Source organism: Eublepharis macularius, chromosome 7, assembly GCF_028583425.1.
Source record: "Eublepharis macularius isolate TG4126 chromosome 7, MPM_Emac_v1.0, whole genome shotgun sequence".
Lineage (NCBI taxonomy): Eukaryota > Metazoa > Chordata > Lepidosauria > Squamata > Eublepharidae > Eublepharis > Eublepharis macularius.
Window position 1 is genome coordinate 89,110,597 of NC_072796.1, and position 19,199 is coordinate 89,129,795.

The following is a 19,199-nucleotide window of genomic DNA, read 5'->3' on the forward strand; positions in this document are numbered from 1 at the left end:
AGAGGATGATATGGATAAGAAAGCAGGTGGTTTGCAAACTCCAATGTCCTAAAACACTGAACTGTGGTACTTTATTTACCTAAAGGAAGACTATTTTCCCCCAGAATTATCATCAAGAAATTACAGATATGTACAGTAATAAAATACTTTGTGTACAATTGGGGAGGTGTTATCTTCCTTTTCGGTAAATATGGTAATTAGTTGCTGTATTACATTGTACAAACAAGATATCAACATATGAGTGCATATTTGACTAGTGTTTTCAGAAAACAGATGACAACTATAATTATCAAATAAGGAAACAGTAACAAATTGATTTTTTCTTGTTCAAGCTTTGTAAATATTTCAGAAGAGATTATAATTACACGGCAAAATATCTAAGTGATTCAATACTATTACATTTTATGTGCTCCTATTGGGGCTAAGATTACTAATCATTGAGGGTGACCCACACAAAAGACACATACCAGGTCCACATCAGATATTTTAATTTAACCATTAGAGATTACAACAAATTTTATGTACACCTGTCAATGCTTTTTACATAATAAAAATTAAAAATAAAGTTTCCCACATTTAATAAAAGGTATTTATTTTATTTCTATTTATTCAGTTTGTTCAGCATTCATGAAAATTAGAATTTGATGATAGTAGTCTCTTATTTCAAAATGTACCCTAATACCAGTTAAAACAGAGTCAATTTATTCTCTCTGACCACTACGGGAAAATGCTTAGTAGTAGTGAAAAAATTGAATTATACATTAATACTCATTCCCTTTTTGCTAACTGTGGCACAAATGACTAGTAAAGTTTTAATAGATAGTATTTCAGGCCTGTTATGCTGAACTGGGGAAAACTGGTGTCACACTGGCTCACATTAGAATGAAAAAGTTTCATTTCAGTAATTAAGATGCACTTTGTCAGTGCACACTTCTCATCAGCAATGAGCAAGAATGAGGACATGCAATTCACTTGTGAACCTGCTTTCCTCCTTCAATGTAGCAGGATAAATCTAAAAAGCAATGAATAGAATGGACCTTTGCTACCTTCCCCTTCTTATGAACAGCCCTCAACTAAGATGCTAAGGTTCAAGACACTCAGGAATGATGTGGGACGCAATACACGGGACTGCAATGGGAAAGAACTGGCAGAAATAGCCTTTCACCTGTTCTTTGAATGAATGGGCATATGCAGTGGACGTCTGGATCCAGCTTCATGTCTGAAAACATAGACCATGAACTTTATTCAAGCACACTAGCACAATTTAGTAGCCTTTCCAATTATGTCCTAGAAAATAATATGAAGAGTTTGCTTCTTTTATAGATCTGGGCAAGGCATATAACAAGATTAGAATACCATCATATATACCAAAGCACCATGAGTTAGCTTAGACTAATCTCAGAGAGACATATGGAAGCTCTACAGAGCACACTTTTCAGTATTAGATAGAACATTTAGAACTGTAACCATTCAAACAGAGCACTTATCACATAAATTGGTGGAAAGGTCACATAATTAATCACTACTGCAGTTCTGCTATTTTCGACCACTTGAGACTCTGTTTAAGTAGAGAATGGGGCAAGAGGAGAAAGAGAAGAGATTTAACATGAATTTGGTAGGTCTGATAACTGAAAGCCACGTATGCTCAGCCTCTAGTATATTAGCACAGCAAATGGAGCAAATACACACAACTCTTACTATATGCATGGAAGATAAAGTGCAGTCATGCCTGCTTTCAAGTTCCTCTCAAAAGAAATAGAGAAATCTTCTAATGGTCAAACAATAGTTTGAGAGGTGAAAATTGATTGAGAAAGTCTTCTCTTCCCAAGGAATTTACATGCATTACTTTTGTCTCAGTGATCTACATGAAGCAGGTCTTGTAGGTTACCCCGATACAAAATCTGCCAAGTCTGTTTGCCAGAAGCAATAAAGGTATGAGTGTTTGAACTATGAAAAGTAATATAGCACTTCAGATTTTCCTTGAAAATTAAAAGTGGAGCTCTGTCCATGGCCCACTGCTCTTCTACAGGTCCTCACACTAGCCAGACTACTCAAGCAGGTGGAGAAGGCTGCTTCTGAAGCATGCAGAAATTACAGAGATATGTGAGGGTGGGGGCACAGAGGTCAACTGAACTCAATGTATATTCTATTTTAAAAGTGCAACAGAATAGCTGCACTGAAATTAAAGTGTAGATTCTGAAAGGGAGGCAATAGAGTACCAGCAAGTGGGGTCCTATACATCCATCCCACAAGTGGCAGAGCATTCCTCCACTAGCTCCTTCAACAATGGACAGCTCTCTCTGTTCTGTTGCAGCTAAACAAAATTCAGTTAAAGATTTCTCCCAGTGTCACATTATATAGCAATACATTGCTAATCCAGATTTCAGTTTCTGAAGCACAATATTACTCACAATGCAGGCTTCAAGAATGGCATATGTAAGGGGAAACTAAACACACAAATGTAAAATCAAAATCCACAAACTGCTTGCTATCAAGACCCAAGCTGAGAACATTAATCCATCACCTTTAGTGTAGTTATTAGCAAGTGTCTATACTAACAACAATTTATTTCACTGGTGAAGTATTTAAATTTCAAACAGTCCACTGTAAATATGTATTGCTCCATAAAACTAAACTGTTCTATTAATAGCTTAAAAAAGGAAAATAGGTGCCATTTTTACACCACATTCATAGAATTAACAAAAGAAAGTAGCAATTCAATAAAATTCCATTTTGGAAGCTTCCAGTTCAAAGAATCTGCCAGTCTGAAAGACCTTCTAGTGTTTACTTTAGAAGATTTTTTGAAGTAGTGTAACCAATCAATGATTTTTTAGCCAACTAGTTGCCTGGGTTTAAAAGTTAAACTTCCCAAATTAGTGTTCTCCCAGAAGCCACAATAAAAAATAGTAAATTTATATAAAATAGAATGTATCAGTTTACATAAACTGGCTTGTTTTTCTATGTTGCCATTCAACTAGAGTTGAAACACATTATTGTTATTTGGCATTTACCAGATGAAAAGATTAAGCTTAAGAGATGTATGGCCTATATGTTCCTGTGATCCATGTTCAGTTTCTGCTTGTCAACCCCAATGACTAAGGAGGGACTGATTTAATATGCAAAATTTTGATTAATCAATTAATTAAAGCTTGCAAATGTACTTTTGCTGCTCACATATACTTTTAACTATCCTTTTCATTTACCACACTCAATGAGCAAAAGTTGTGCATTGGTCATCACAGATTAATTTAAGGTAGAAGAATGGGGTTAAACATGTTTTACAAGTTCTTGATACTTTCTACAACTGTTATAGTAGAACTTTTTAACCAAGAACTCTAATGGAATGCATAATTTAAACAGAATTTCTACAAAACAACAGCCAGCAAGACACTTCAGATTTCTTAATTTCATGTAATGTTTAACCTTCATTTTATGCTGACAACAAAAATCAAGCTTAGTAAGTGAATAATCACTAAAGACAGATGATAATTTTGTAAGCTCAACACTGAAAAACTTAACATATTATACTGAACAGAATAGCAACATTCAAGAATTGAAAGTATTCAGGGGGACACATTTTCCTTTAAAATAATACACAGAAAATGCTGTAATAAAATCATACTAATGTTAACAGTTCTCATCCACATTAAGCTGGACTGAATTTTAGGTAAATTTTAAAACTGAACCAAACATTCCCTTTATCATTTAAAACTGGACCCAAAATGAACAGTTGTCACATGAAGTTGCTTCAGCCTTCTTGCAATTTGTATCCGAAGAAACAAAATATCTGAGTATTATGCACTGTCCAAGGATTTCAAGTGACTGAAACCATGTTTCTGTACAAAGAATACTCTGACAAAACATGAGGGATCACCCGAGTAAATTTGTAATGTGCTTAGTTTATTACAAGCATTGATTTCCAAGGTCATGATGACAGTCTCAGAAATTATAGGTGGACACTGAGGCATGAGGAAATCTTGTGGTCCAATAATCTTAAACACTGCCAAATCATAGTCTTTTTAGTTCTCACAAAGCACCTTTCCGTGAGTGTATCATCTTTTAAAGATAAATTTTACATTTCCCCCTGATAACTAACCATTTTGAGGCTCCAGAAGCATGATTTGTTTACTCTCCAGAATTTAATTCTGTGAAGTCTTGTCTAGAACGGGAAGTTTTTCCACCAGTCTCTGGTGGTTTATATTGATACTTGCTATGAGTCCATCTTCAACGTCCTCTGAACCAGTGTAACTGATTTCTTCCCCGGCCAAGGTAGTCATTCGACCTCCTAATGCTTTCAGCATTGCATTGCCAGCACATATGTCCCATTTTTTGATGTAAGTTACATGAATATACGCATCAGCTTTTTGCTGGTTCACCTCAGGCACATCTAGGAGAGACAGGACTTTATAGCCTGCAGAAGAAAAGCACGAAAAGCTTATTGTGTATTGTGTTACCACACATACATTTTTGCCTACTTCAGTCACTGTCCACAACAGCATATGCTTGCCTGCATAAAGAAAGTTGCTAAAGACCACTTCAACTTTGGATTTCGTTACACAATTGCAAAAGTTAATGGAAATGAGCTCTTTTGCAGCATTACTTTGCTTGTGCAACTATGAAGACACAACTGTGGTCGTTATTTCCAAAGTAGATGCAGAGAGGTTAGCCGTGTTAGTCTGTAGTAGCAAAATAGAAAAGAGTCCAGTAGCACCTTTAAGACTAACCAACTTTACTGTAGCATAAGCTTTTGAGCATCACAGTTCTCTTCGTCAGATGCATCTGACGAAGAGAACTGTGATTCTCGAAAGCTTATTCTGTTAGTCTTAAAGGTGCTACTGGACTCTTTTCCAAAGTAGAAATCACTGAACAGACATAATTAAAGAGTGCAATGCCAAATTCCCCTAGGGATATTTCTTAACTACATAAGCAAGCACAAGATAAAGTTTGCTAGAATAACTTCTTGTTTAGCACTCTTTGGCAGAACACAAGTTCTCTATTTACAGGTAAGAGTGGAGGAGGTGGTGTGGCTGTAATGTGGATTGGTAAGAAAGGGGAATGCACACTTGTGTCCAGAGCTAGTGCTGTGGCATGGCTCAGAAGAGATCAAAGGTGGAAGGACCATGCCTGCACCTGGACATTGCCACAGCCAATGCCACACCTAAATTTCTGGGACACTTCCCACTCCAGAGGCAGGCAGAACAAAATGGCAAAGGTGGTGACAACTGGCAGGATGAGGCTGTGGCAAGCAGCTTGTCTCCATACACCCCCTGGACACTGCCACGAGGAGAATGCTCAGCCTTGGCGTTCTCAGCCAGCATCATGATGGCTCGCATCTCAGAAGTGGGACTTCCCCAGCCCCTTGGCCAGGAAGAGGCCAGGGCCCTCAGCCTGGCCTACTCTCTGACAGGCAGGAGCAGAGCCAGCAGCCAAATGAGGAGGAGCCTAGAAGCAGCTATTTGAGAGCAGCAGACGCAAAGCTGGGGCGGGGCTGCCTGGCAGCCCTTTGCCTAGGTATTGCACCTCACCTTTGGGCTGGGGACATGAGCGGAGACATTTCCTAATGGGGGACGGATATAAGAGAGCTCTAAACCTCAGCTGGGCAGAGGAGAGGACTGTCTCGACCATATAAGAGCAGCCTCCTGGGGAGTGGGGAACAGTCTTAAAAGGTGAAGCAACCCAGGCTCTCTCCCTTGTCCACATTTGAGGGTGAGGCCACAATCGCAGTGGTAGCCTGGAGACAGCCACATGAGGGAACAGTCACCTCCAGGACCCGAGAGATTATCGGACCACCATGGCAGAGAGCCAGGAGGCTACCCCACTGCAGGAGGGACCTCACAATTAAACACAACAGCAGTTGGGACTCACCCAAATCAATTTGTTTTTACCTACCCAAAGCAACATCAGAAAAGCCTGATATCCGTAATTAGTATAAAAGCCTTAAAACACATCAAAAATATAGTAATAGTAAACATTTGCTTTGAAAGGACAAAACTTTAATTTAGCAAGTTTCTTTTTAGAATTTTTTTAAAATACGTATTGTTGACCTTTTGGTTTTTTAATTTTTTGTAGGCTGCTTTAAAAATTCTGTATCTGAAGACTGGCATATACATGGGAAGATTTCTAAGGCAAATTATTGTTTTGCATGATCCTTTGGTTCCTTTATCATCTGTTATTTAAAGTTTACTCAAGGTGGTTCTGTAGTTTGTTCAAAGTCTATTTACAATTAAAGGATATTTGCTTATTTATCACTTAAACCATCTTTTTCTACTTACCATTTTAAATCTTGACATACCCTATATTGCTGCTGAAACTGGTTATTATGCATGAATTACTTCATCATGCAATACTTGGGATGCTACTTGAGGTTTCACTTGTAAAGCTGTTAGATCTCCAACTATGCAATTCAAGCAGAGTTGCTCCCTTCTAAGTCCATCAACTTCAATGATCTTCAAATGGTGTAACTGTTCTAAGGTGGTACTGTACTACAGTCTACCTAAAATCTCCCTCCACTACATTAGTACTGCTTTTACTATCTTTTGCAAAGCTTCAAGACTTCTATAGACATCATTTCCTCTCCTCAGAAATGAGTGTATTTTATCAAGCCTGTTCCCATCTCACAATCAAAAGCTCCAATAACTCTTGATATTTGCTAGATGTAACCAGTTTTGTTCTTTGCTATTTTCACTTCAATTTTAGATATGCTTACAAGAAACAAAAGTAAAAGAGTAAAGATGACAAACCTGCTCCACCCGCTGAAATGATCACAGATTTATTTCCAAATGTTTGCCAAGCAACTTGCTTGACAGTCCCTGCATGAGACCGGGATACAATGATTGTTGGAGTTTGCTCATTGTAGGAAGAACGTGGTTTAACATTTGATCCACCATCTACCATTGCCCAGGCTGTAAAACAGGTACATATTTTGTTAGCATGCTGGTGTTTGTGGACTACATTTGCTTAGCAGTGGCTGCAGTTTATGCACACCTAAAGTGTAAACAACTTTATAAGGCAATTACTTCCTGAACTTTGTCCATTTTCAGGAAACGCATTCCTGGCGTGAGAGCCCTTCTCTTCCCTTCCTCCTTTCCCCCAAAGCACCATTCAAGGCCATATTACAGATGTGCATGTCACTAAAATAATTAATAAATAAAAATAAGTTAATATAAATAACATAAGTAAATTGAACTTTGACAATGCCACACTGCATTGAAGAGTGAAAAGATTTTGTTAAGCCTGATCTTGCTTTGGCTCTAATGGCTGCTCGGCCAACAATTGCTTACTTGGGATACTGAGACAGCAAAGTCAGTTCATAATACTCTAAGCAACAATGCAAATGTTGTCTCATACTCCCATAGGTTTTCAGAGGAAAGAAAAGAAACAAAAAAGGGGAAAGGAACACATGTAAACATACATAGGAAAAACTGTTATCTGCCTTCACCTACAATTGTCAGTCAGCATGCATGAGCCATTCTGCTGGCCACTCCAGGCCAGAAACAGTAAGATATTATTCACAAAACGTACTGGAGAGTTTAAGGCTTATCTGCCTCCAAATGTGATTCAGTGAACTATGGCATGCCCGGTTAGGTATGTCCGGGGTCAGCAGCCCAGCCCCCGGACTTGCCGGAAGGCAGCGGCGGGGGGCAGCCGGGAGACAGCAGTTCAACCACCCTGGCCGGCAAACAGAGCCAGAACCTGCCTGTGTTAGGGGGAAGGGGCGAAGTTCCAAAGCCTCAGAAGGCTAGAGGGGGCAAGGGGAGGCCAGCTAGTCCCACCCTCCAGGGAGAGGACAGGGGCTAGGCAAAGCAGAGGAAGAGGGCAAGGACAGCGGGATTAGGGACCAAGCAGTTGCCCAAACAGTTACCTGAAGAGAAGGAGCAGCAGCCCCAACAGCTCAGGACCATGCCCAAGCCTATGCCCTAGCTAGAGAACAGTAACCTGGCTCAGGAGATGCTAAGAGCCAAGCCCCTCCAGGTGGAGCTGCTGAAGGCACTCTACTGGAAAAGCTGGACAACCAGCCAAGGGGCCACAGCTGGACCCGCCTTCAGCAATCAGCTCAGCCAGAGAGGCGTGGCAGCCAGCCAACAAGACACAGCTGTTGCTGACCTACGCAGCCAAGCCAGTTACCCCAGCTGCAGCAGCTTAACACAGCCCAGGCCAGTGCTGGGAGGCCAAGGAGGGCGGGGCGAGAAGGCCCTATAAAGGATGGCTTGGCAGAGCACTGGGGTGGTGGGTGTGAGTAAGGAGTGATGGGGTGGAGGGGAACAGTGTGAGAATGGAGGCTTGGAGGAGAGTTCTTGGAGGAGGAGATGGCGGAGGTTGCAGAGGGTGAGCAGGCCAGGTTGAGCAGGCCAGCAAGTGGACTGAGAAGGAGTCTGGGTGAGGTATACCACCCCTCCTTCCACAGAGCAGGGTCCTGCAGCATCCCTGGCACCCCTCTGATGTCAGGGCTGGCCCAGCTGGCGCCCCACCCAGCAACAGCGATGGCTAGCGCTGACAAGGTATACTTTAGTGAAATAGCTGGGGCAATGATTATGGAACAGTAAAGGTGTGCTCTTCTGCAGAAAGCAGTATGAAGGCAAACTTTTTCACCTCATACCAGAGCACAGACAAGGTTCTAAGTTGCTGTGGTTCTCTCCAATTAAATGGAACTACAGCAACTGTGCAAGACACTGATGTTCCAGATACCCATCCCCCCACCCCCTGCATATAATACCTTTTATTAAAATCAACCAATATGACACAACAGCTTTCAAAATCTCCAAAAAATCATCAGTCTAATTTTTTTTAAAGAAAGCAGTGGGATTGAGGAAGAAGAGGAAAACATTTTTAGTCATGAGATTTATTCCTATTATCTACTGTTATTTGGAGAAACCTGCAGACTTAGAATGGACTTATGCCACCTAAGTCCCAACAGATTTGAGAGCTGAAAAAAGTCACATACCTGTATATGCAAAGAATGGCTTGTGTATTACTCCTATAACTGGTTTACCATTTACAGCTACGCACACCATTGTAGTAACATACTGCAGAAGATTCTCTGAAAGAAAAACAGAAAAAAAACTTTAATATTGCAGAGACATGAATATAGAACAAAAACACAATCCCAGATTATCAAATTTTATCACTAGGCAGAGAGACATAAGGGTCCTTTGGGGTTATTTGTATTTTCTATCAAATGTAATAGTTTCATGGCCTCTTGCTCATAAAAAAGCTGGAAGCTGCTTTATACCAGCATCAGCTTTGCATCCAATATCTGAGCACAATGCAGAAGCAGACTGCATTGTATTTTTTTATTATAACATCTAGCTTAAAGAAGCGTTCTGGAGAAGTCAAAAGCTTGCATACTGGTATATGTCATTTGGCTGGTCCTAATGAAATGTATTAAGTAGATTATGTTGGGGTTTTTTAAATTTTATCCCACCCTCCATTTTATCTTAACAAGCCTGTGAAGTAGCACAAACAAAACTGACTTGCCCAAGGGCATCCAGTGAGTTGCACGGCTTAATGAGGAACCAAAGAAGCATCTTCAGTCCTTGTATTAATTATTCTTGTTGAATAACTTAATGTTATTTTCTTTACTCTGAATTCCTGGTGAAATTAAGTTACAATATATATACAGAAGTGTGTGTAGTACTTCATTATTCAAATAACCAGCCCTATTTTATATAACCAATTTTTATCGTAAATAACTTGCACAGCGTCTTCAGGAAGTTTTTCCTTTCCGTTAACAGACTGAAGAAAAAAGTAGATTTTTGTCTGAGAACAGTATCAGCTATAAATGAATTTGATTAAGAATATGGCTATTCTTTGCCATTTATCATTGTCTTACTTTTTCCAACATGGTTGATACCAGATACAAACCTCTCATTACAGAAATCAAAGAAACTAACTCAACGTTTCAATAACAGAACAATTAATGAAATATGAGAAAATCTAATACATAATATAAAATTATTCTACATATATACAACACAAAATAAAACTCAGTTCTTAGATTATTTCTATGCTGCCATTTCAGAGTCCTGCTTGAGGCAGCTTATATTAAAACAATGTAACAATGTAATAAAAGCCATTTAAAAAACTTACATCAGCCTTGAAGCAGGAAACAGCTTGTCCCCTTACAATAAAGAGAAAAGATACACAGAGAAACAACAGGTCAAAATGAAGAGGAAAAAACCACCTGTATATTCTTGAGTTGCATCCAGAGGATCAATCCATAAAGTAACACTGTCTGCTTGGACGAGAGTAGGCTGAATTTTTCTCTTTATGTCCTCAGGTAAACTGTGATCCCAAAAAATTTTCTCCTGATCATCTGCATCTACATGTTCTTCTGTGTTTATCTAATGAAAGAAAGAGATGTTTAATTAAATGAACAAGCAGCTGATAAAACTGTTGCAATACTTCCCTTTCTCCACAGGAACTATTTCCAACCTAGCACATGCAAAACAGTTTAGAGTTGAGACACAATGAAATTTCAGCAGTGTTGTGAAACAAAGGATGCAGTTGATTAAAATGTCATATTAATATTCTTTATCTTACAGCATACCAGAGTCAGCAACCAGGGCTCAATTCAACTATGTTTTCCAGAGACAGAAACCACTTCCATAGGCATAAAGGGCTTTCTTTTCCCTTGCTGAATGCCCTGGCCCAAACTCACACCCCACTCACCCTAGACGTATTGCCAGGAGGAGCACTACACAAATTTCTGCCACATGTTGTACCTGTCTGCCCTCTAATAGTAAAAGCATATAATAGCTGGAAGGACCCTGGTAAATATTTTTATTTTATTTATTTTCACTTCATTTATATCCCACCTTTCCCACAAATAAGCAGAGGTCACATTATTGATTTGCCTTGCTAAGCTGATACAAGTTTCCACCAGTGACCTAAGTATCGACCAGATATCAGCATAATATGTACGCTGTTCCAAGTAGCATCGTCTTTAGTAGTTCTGTGGGTGTTTTTTATTATTATTATTATTATTATTATTATTATTATTATTATTATTATTATTATTATTATTATTAACACTGCTTTTCTCACTGACACCCATGGCAGATCGCACAGTGCAAGTGAATACAATATAATCAACAGCTAACACATTCACTGAGCAACATACAATATGATCCACAGTTAGGACATTCAATGAACAGATGCAGTAAGGTATGGTAGCAGAAAATGTTAGAACATGCATAAAACACAAACGAGATATAATGTTTCTGAAACAAATTAACTAATTAAGATGGCATCTATAGAAACATGGGAACAACCCAATAGGAGCATATCTACATCAGCAGATAGTACCCAAAAGCATAATCTAGTCCCTGTCCCTTATCAAGGTATCCCTCTATGCTATTTCTTAAGACAGCCCTATAATCTGAGTAGAAGTCCCTCCTGAATATGTCAGTTTTGTATAGTTTGTGGAAAGCCAGGAGAATGGGAACTTTCCTGACCTCCTCAGGCAGGCCATTCCATAGAGAAAGCCTGTGTGCCGGCCGCTGCTGATTTTACCCAATTGCAAGTCGGTATCTGCAGAAGGCCCTGTTCAAGTGGGCCAGGCTGCCGAAGCAGAACACAGGGGGACAGGTAGTTGCACAGATATGAGGGTCCAAGGCCATTAAGGGCTTTGCATGTGGTAGTCAAGAACTGATAGTCATCTTGAACTGAGCCTGGTAACTGATGGGTAGCCAAGGGAGTAACTGCAGAATGGTAGTGACATGCATGCTCCGTCTAGCTCCTGAGAGTAAATGAGCCACAGCATTCTGCACCTGTTATAGAAACAAGAAACCCCATGATAACTAATAACAATTTTGAATAAAGCAATCTAACAATTTTAACTATGCTTTTGTGTTCCTTATATAAATACTTGAAAGATATATATGAACTATATTTACATAATATATTTTATATTATGTAATATAATATATATTTTATATTATTAAAATATTTTATATTTTATCACACTTTTTATGAAAAGTGTGAGATTCTTAAAAGTACATTAGCAAAACAAATCTTTAAGTCTGCATGAATAAAACAATGCGCAATAACGGATATCTTGTGCTGACATCAGCTGCCCTACAAGTTTAGTCTATGGGCAGTAGAACTTCCACTCCTAACGGCTATAACATAACGGGTGGCCTGCTGGAAAAACTCCCATTTCTGCCAGGTCTTCCTCAAGTGTATTTGCGGTATCCACAAAACTCTTTAGTAAATTTACATCTCCAATACCATTCAACTGCATTCAATATTGCACAATTGTTAGATTACTTTATTCAGAATTGTTATTAGTTAGGTTATTACAGGGTTTCCTGGTTCTATAATAGTTCTTCCACCTTTTGCTACAGCATTCTGCACCAGCTAGAGTCTCCAAGTTGATTTTGAGGGGAGACCTGTGTAGAGTACATTACAGTAGTCTAGTCTAGGCTCAGAGTTACTGTGGCATGAATCCAGGTGGCCAGATCACCCATGCCAAGCCTGGAGTTGGTCAGCTACCACTCTCTCAATCACACTGCCCAGAAAGGGAAGATCAGAGACTGGGCGATAACTGGCTACATCATTTTTGTCTAAGAGTTCTTTTTTAAGTAGCAGGCACATGACCACCTCTTTGAGAGGCTGAGGGAAGGTGCCTTGAGTTAGTGGTTGATTTATGATAGACATTGAGGGCACCTTTATGTGGTCTTTACAAGATTTTAGCAGCCAGGACAGAGACCTAAACGTCTATTCTTCTCTCTTCTATTTTTTCCCCTCACAACAACCCTCTGAGCTAAGTTCAGCTGAGAATATGTGACTGACTCAAGGTCACCCAGTGAGGTTCCATGGCAAAGCAAAGAATCGAGCCTGGGTCTTCCAGGTCTTAGTCTGTCACTCTAACACTACACTGACTAGAATTAACACTCACCTGCCCAGCTCCCGACACCAACTCCTTCTAGACTGCATGAGAGCATTTCCCTGTAACTGCCAAATTTCAACTACTGCTTGAAATAGCACTGTTGGGCAAGACAGCAACCCAGAGCTCTACCACGTTCCCCTATTGACTTTGTGAAAAGTTAGGTTTGTTGAACACTGCAGTTCTGAAACAGTTGTGAGTAGAATTAAGAACCAGTTTGTTTCCATTCCTGCTTCTGCCCCAAACCTTCCCCCTACCAATTTTCCCCAACAGAAAAATTGGGAAATATGGGGGAATGCTGAAAAAAACTTTTCTATGATTTTTTTTCTCCTTTTAGAATAAGTAAAATGTTTTTAAAGACAAGGTTTCTCACACTCAAAATGTACAGCATGAAGTCTGAGGGCTTCTAAAAAATTTTCAATGGCAAATTGGGGTGGGGGGGTTGAAAAAAATTCTTTGATTTATAGCTTTATGAGCAATTATCACAAATATGAGAAAGCAATTACAGGACTGCTTCCTTTCCCACTACTTCATCTTTTTGCATACACACAAAAATGTATTACAATATGAACAATTTAATGTGAATCAGAACTGGATTCTGGATTCTGCTTTATTAACCTGTCTTGGCTTTGTACAGTAAATAAACAGAGCTTTTGTTTACACACAAATGTTCCTTTACCTCACAAGTGAATAACCTCAAGAAGGCCCACAGGGATTAGGAAATCCAAACTACGGAGTAAGCTTTCAGTCAAGGTTCACCTCCTCCTCATTTGGGGACAGGGGAATAAACTTGTTTCCTACATCTTTGTCAAAATCTCATCTTCCAGTTTGTGATATTAAAATAAGATATAATATTCAGGACTACCCAAATACTGTGTTACAGTATTTAAGGAAAAACAGAGATAATACAGGAATGGCTCATACTTGAATGTTTGCACTCCGGAATTATCATGCAAGTTTTTAGGAAACTGTCCATCACTGAAATGATATACTAGACAGAGGGCATGGGGGGATACTGTCAGGTATACGGTCTTTTAGCTGACAGTATCCCCTGTGCTAACTGGTCTTTGAAATAATAGACAAATAACATGGTGCTGTTTTTGTGAACTGTTCTGCTGCTCTATTTTAGCTGTGTTGAAATATGTTATAAGTGTTTTTACCCCATTTATACGTGCAATTTTATTGTGTGAGCAAAATAAGGCTTTCCTGGAGCCAAAGTATAAATTTAAATCTTATTTCAATAGGATTGCCACAATATCCGTACATAGTTTTCCTGAGTGGCCGCAACTGAAGTACTGGAATTATTCTAAAAGAAGCAACTGGGTTTTCAGCCATGCTAGAATTACAAACGGCAAAGTGTCCAAATGTTTTAGTTTAGCATAATATTAGAAGTTCTCTATTGAGAAGATAATAGAGCAACCACCTGATAGACTTTTGAAAAGCAGAGGGCTATGACTGTTACAAGGCAAGTGACTGCAGGTGTCCTGCTCAAAAAGGGAAGAGCTAGAGCTCAAAGGCCCTCCGAACATATAGAGAACGATTTTGCCACTCCTTGATCAAACCTGGAACGGGAGGGAGGGAAAAAAGAGGGGCTTATGGAACATCCAGAACGCTCCTTGAACGTGCTGCACGTCTCTATTCAAAAGCCATTTGTATGCTGCATTTTTCCAAGGAGCTCAGGGTGATGAACCAACAAACCTGTGAGCAAAGTCTGAATGACAAAAAGTAAAACGGCCTAAAGCCTCCCCTCTGTAATATTTCTTGCTAAGCAGGTAGTTTCAGGGGGGTAGACAGGTTGGTCTGCAATAGAACAGTGGGATTTGAGTCCAGTAGCACCTTAGAGACCAACAAGATATTCAGGGTATGAGCTTTGGAGAGTCAGAGATCCCTTCGTCAGACAAGTGCCACTGGACTCAAATCATGCCAAGTGAGGTATTCAAATCTGGGTGTTCCTGGTCTAAGCCGAATATACCACCAGACGGTAGCGGCGGCCGCCAACACAGGTCAGGAGAAACCCACCTGCACGCCCGGGAAAGCGGTCTTGAGCAAGAAATACATCTTGCGGTTGGAACGGAGGTCGCCGAAGGTCAGCATCTCGTCGACCCCCTCGCGGGTCTTGCCCTTAGCCTTCTCGTTCAGGTTGTTGCCTTCGCGCACCAGCTTCACTTCCTCGCCCCCCTTGACGGCCGCCACGACCGAGGCCGCCAGTAGGTCCCGCAGATCCACGCTGCCCGACTCGATTGCCGGCCCGCCCAGCATGAAGAAGGCGAAGCGGCCGGCGAGGAAGCCCGAGTAGAGGTGGTAGAGCACGCCGAGCCCCAGCAAGCAGAACACGGCCACCCCCAGCGGGGACAGGCGGATCCCCATCGGCGCCATGGCCCAGCGGGAGAGAGGCCGCGGGTGGCGGCGGGCTGAGGAGGACTCGTCACCGGCCGTCCATTTCACCGACCGGCTCTTTCAGGCCCGCCGCCCGCAGGACCCCCAGCCAGCCCCGCGCTCTACGCAAAGGCCCTCCCACTCATTCGCTTCGGAGAGCAGCACCCACGAAGCGTTTAACTTCCGGGTTAGATGGCAGGAAGGCGGACCTGGAGCCGAGCTCCACAAAGCATGCGCTGAAGGTTGACCGTGCTTCCTGGAATGGTGTGTGAGTGTACTGGGCATGCTCCGTTTCTACCAGGACAACGATTGTGCGCGAGACCACTGAGGCGGTTCAAAGGCGGCTGAGAGGGAGGCTGAAACGGCCTTAGGGCTCCTCCCCTTTCCGATGTCACGTCCCCTAGTCCGATGGACAAAAAGGAAGGAGGCGCCGTTTCATTGGCAGCTTTGCGCCTTGTTGGGAATGGACAGGGTGCTTGGAGAGTTGTAACTAGAGCAAGTCCTATAAAACCCCAGTCTTTGGTGCTGTCGCCCTTCGAAGGAGCCCAGTCTGGGTAAGCGTCAGACCTTGGAATAGCTCCCCGCTTGGAGAAGGAAGATACTCCGCAAAGTGTTGACTGTTTCTTCTCTTTCCCTACAACATCTCTCGTTTACCGTAAGGTCACCAAACCGGCAGAGTTATGAGGTTATCGCACCTCGCTAATGCGCAGACTTGGTGGCAGACGCTGGGATAGTCTAGCGCAGCAGGCGGTCGGGATGCGTATCCCCTGTGCTGCTGCCTTGGAGTCTGCATGAAAGCACATTCTCCTGCAGCAGCGCAGGTGTCAGGGTTGGGGACTGCATCTCCTAGAGGCATACCTCCTGGGTCCAAGGCAGCTACCCGGACAACAGGGGCAGAGGCATGTGCCTCCCTGCCCCAAACGTGCACCGCTGGATATATGGCAGTGTGGGTGATGAGATAGAGGTGCATCTTCCAAACGCACTCTGCTGGAGTCCAAGAGGATGACAAGCAGTGGGAGAGGTCTGCCACACCTCCCAGACCCACATGCATTTCTCCAGGAATGGGTGGAGGCTGTCTGATAGCTCAGGTGCTTGGGGTGGCACGATGTTTTGAGTTGGTCCTTGAAATTTTCATCTGAATACGCTGTAAATAGATCCACTCAACTACCTAGTAGAGCTCCAGCCCAGGTTGGTTTGTCCTTGGCCAAAGGTGAGTGTGGGACAGGGCTGCTGACCCAGACACAGGATTTGTTCCTTTGGCATGTGGTAGACCCCCTTTCTTGGCTGCTTCTCCAGGAAACTGCTTCAGGTGGTTTACAGAAAATTTAGAACAACTTAAGACAATAAACAATCACTCCACAGTTTAAAATAACCAAACAGCAGCATAAAGAACAAACAAGGAGGGTGCTAGGTGAACTGAGGGGAAGAGCATTTCACAAAAGAGATCTGTTGCCAAAAAGTTTTTACTAACATAAAATTACTAACATAAAATTAAATTACAAGAATAAGAATTTTCGTATTCACATTCCTCTCTAAGCCTACTGCTATACTCATGGTCATAAAAGGAGGATTTTCTCATAATCATACAGGAGAAAAGCAATATTAAAAGATCTACCATGACCAGGTCAATAGGCAGTGCAGGATCAGGCCATCCCCTCAGCTGTCTGACATCCACCCCCACCCCCCCATGCTTTACTCTGACCCTGGAAAATGTTGAATTGGTAGAACAATGCTGGAGGTGGGGAGATAAATGAGTCTGGAGCATTACAATTGGGGTGTGTGCACACACTGATTTCTAACCTTACTCTAAAATCAAGCTCCTTGTAATGAAAGGGAAGCTGTTATGCCACAAATTAAAAGGCCTGTTTCTTTTGAACAATTCTATACATGTTTCAGGTGGAATAGAGCACCCATTGACCCCTTCCTGACTGCAGCCATATGAGTCAGCCTGTTCTTGAGAGGATTGCACTCCCCCTGAAACTGGAGGTTTGTATCTTGGAGGTGCTATGGTTGAAAGCTCATATCTCCTCTGTAGCACGTAAAGCCTTCTTTGAGCTCTGGCAGGTTCGCCAACTATAACCATTCCTCAAAAAGAGTGATCTGGCCACAGCAGTCCATGCCCTGATCACATCCAAGGTAGATTACTGTAATGCACTCTTCATAGTACTGCCTTTGAAAACAGTCTGGAAACTTCAATTGGTTCAAAATGCAGCGGCCAGGCTATTGTCGGTTTGATTACAGGGATTGTATCACCTCCTGTGATGTAAGATCTTCACTGGTTACCGATCAGGTTCTGAACACAATTCAAAAGTGCAGCTTCTTTCCTTTAAGGCCTTAAACTGCTTAGGGCTAGGTCAAAACGTATCTTTTTACATTGGCTTTGAATTAGTGGTTTATCTTACCAGTTTTTTAAATTGTCTGCTTCTGTTTTAGGGATATTTTTAATGTCCCCTGGCTTGTTTTTAATTACTTTTTAAATATTGCTACAGTTTTAATTGCTTCAATTGTTTGTTTTTTAATTGTTTTAAGACTTAATTGTAAACCATCTTGAGCAGGACTCATAGAAACATCATAAATAAATGTTCTTTGAACTAACAGTTGGATGTCACTATCTAGCATGGGTACCTATGAAACCTTCTGATTTCAATGAATTTCAGCAACGGTCAGCTGCCTGATCACATGGGGAAAGAGGCTGTTATATATTGTGTGTTTATTATTGAAGAATTATTTTATATTTACAAAATACAACTCCATTTTATATCACCTTTTTCCATTCTTCATTCTTGTAGATGTTAGTAGAATATGTAACTTGTTTTCTTTTTCCCTTTGGTCTTCAGGTCTTCCGGCTCAATTCTCTAAGGTCATTGTGGTGACACCCTGTCTCCATAGAGGATTGGGGTAGCTTCAGATCAATGGGGGGAGTGATAGGGTGACATTGTGGCTGCAGCCACACATTGTTGAATATTACATTATTATTACACAATGGCAGCCATTCACTACTGGATTTTCCTGTGTGGACAGGGCAAGCCAGTTACAAATTACTGCTATAGTGCAATGATGACGTAATATCCTGTGTTTGTGTGAGTAGCCTTTGAGAATGCTAGTGACAGTTGCCACAGTACATGTGTTGTATCGCCTATCTTGTACCTTCTAACTCTAATTTTTAAGCTATTGTTAACGCTCATTTCATGTCTCCAAAATTTAAACAGATTGTACTTTTTACTTAAAAGGTCTTCATTACAAAATTTCATAGGACATATCATCTAGGTTTTATATGACATAATTTGTCTGGGTTTAACAGAATCAAATACACTCTAAGTTGTTCTTATGCCTCCTTTTCTTTCATGGAACTCAAGGTATTCCATCCCTTTAAAATGTATTCACTAGGACAGCAAGTTTTGGGATTGAGCATCAAAGCTAAGAAGGAAATTGTTCCTGCTTTGAATACATGTAAGGGTTACCATAAGCCAGGGATCCCCAATGTGGTGCCCGTGGGTGTCATGGTGCCCACCCACACATTTGTTGGCACCCATCAAGTGTTTTTAGAAAGTGAGTGGGGTCAGTTGCAGCTCCTGTCCAGCAGGGCTTCTGATTTTCCACTGAAGATCTTATTGGTTATGCAGATTAAAATATCATTGTTTCAGCAGCAGATGCCACCACAGTGTTGGTTGTATTCTGATCCCTCTTTCCCAGTGTATTTTAATTACTCTTTTTCTCCCCTACACTTGGGCTTCTTGTGTGTGTGTGTGTGACTGCCTCCTACAGCAATCATTTTGTGGTTGGCTTCGATTCATGTGGCATCCATTTGTGGTTTCACCCTATGGCAGAATTCCAAAGGTGCCCACAGGCTCAAAACAGTTGGGTACCCTTCCATAAGGTCTCCCATCAGGCACTGCTGGCTTCTGACCAGCTTAGTTTTTAGCAAGATCACTAAGAT

At 41.3% G+C, this 19,199-nt stretch overlaps 1 protein-coding gene across 1 annotated transcript; it reads right to left on the reverse strand.

The window, feature by feature from the left end:
- Nucleotides 1-471: 471 nt before the first annotated feature.
- On the reverse strand, nt 472-15,455 carry BPNT2 (3'(2'), 5'-bisphosphate nucleotidase 2). Its single transcript, XM_054985178.1, has 5 exons — nt 14,906-15,455; nt 10,181-10,340; nt 8,942-9,037; nt 6,741-6,902; nt 472-4,411 (listed from the first exon to the last, which is right to left on the reverse strand). The coding sequence occupies exons 1-5, from the start codon at nt 15,260-15,262 to the stop codon at nt 4,140-4,142; spliced, it is 1,047 nt and encodes a 348-aa protein (XP_054841153.1). The 5' UTR covers nt 15,263-15,455; the 3' UTR covers nt 472-4,139.
- Nucleotides 15,456-19,199: the final 3,744 nt, after the last annotated feature.

Bases quoted from the DNA above. Each gene is read 5' to 3' on its own strand.
- BPNT2 (XM_054985178.1), bottom strand. From the start codon at position 15,262: ATGGCGCCGATGGGGATCCGCCTGTCCCCGCTGGGGGTGGCCGTGTTC. The intron at 10,341-14,905 runs GTGGGTTTCTCC...TTCTTTCATTAG, and splicing joins CCGCTTTCCCGGGCGTGCAG to ATAAACACAGAAGAACATGT. The intron at 6,903-8,941 runs GTATGTGACTTT...CCTGTTTTACAG, and splicing joins GCCATTCTTTGCATATACAG to CCTGGGCAATGGTAGATGGT.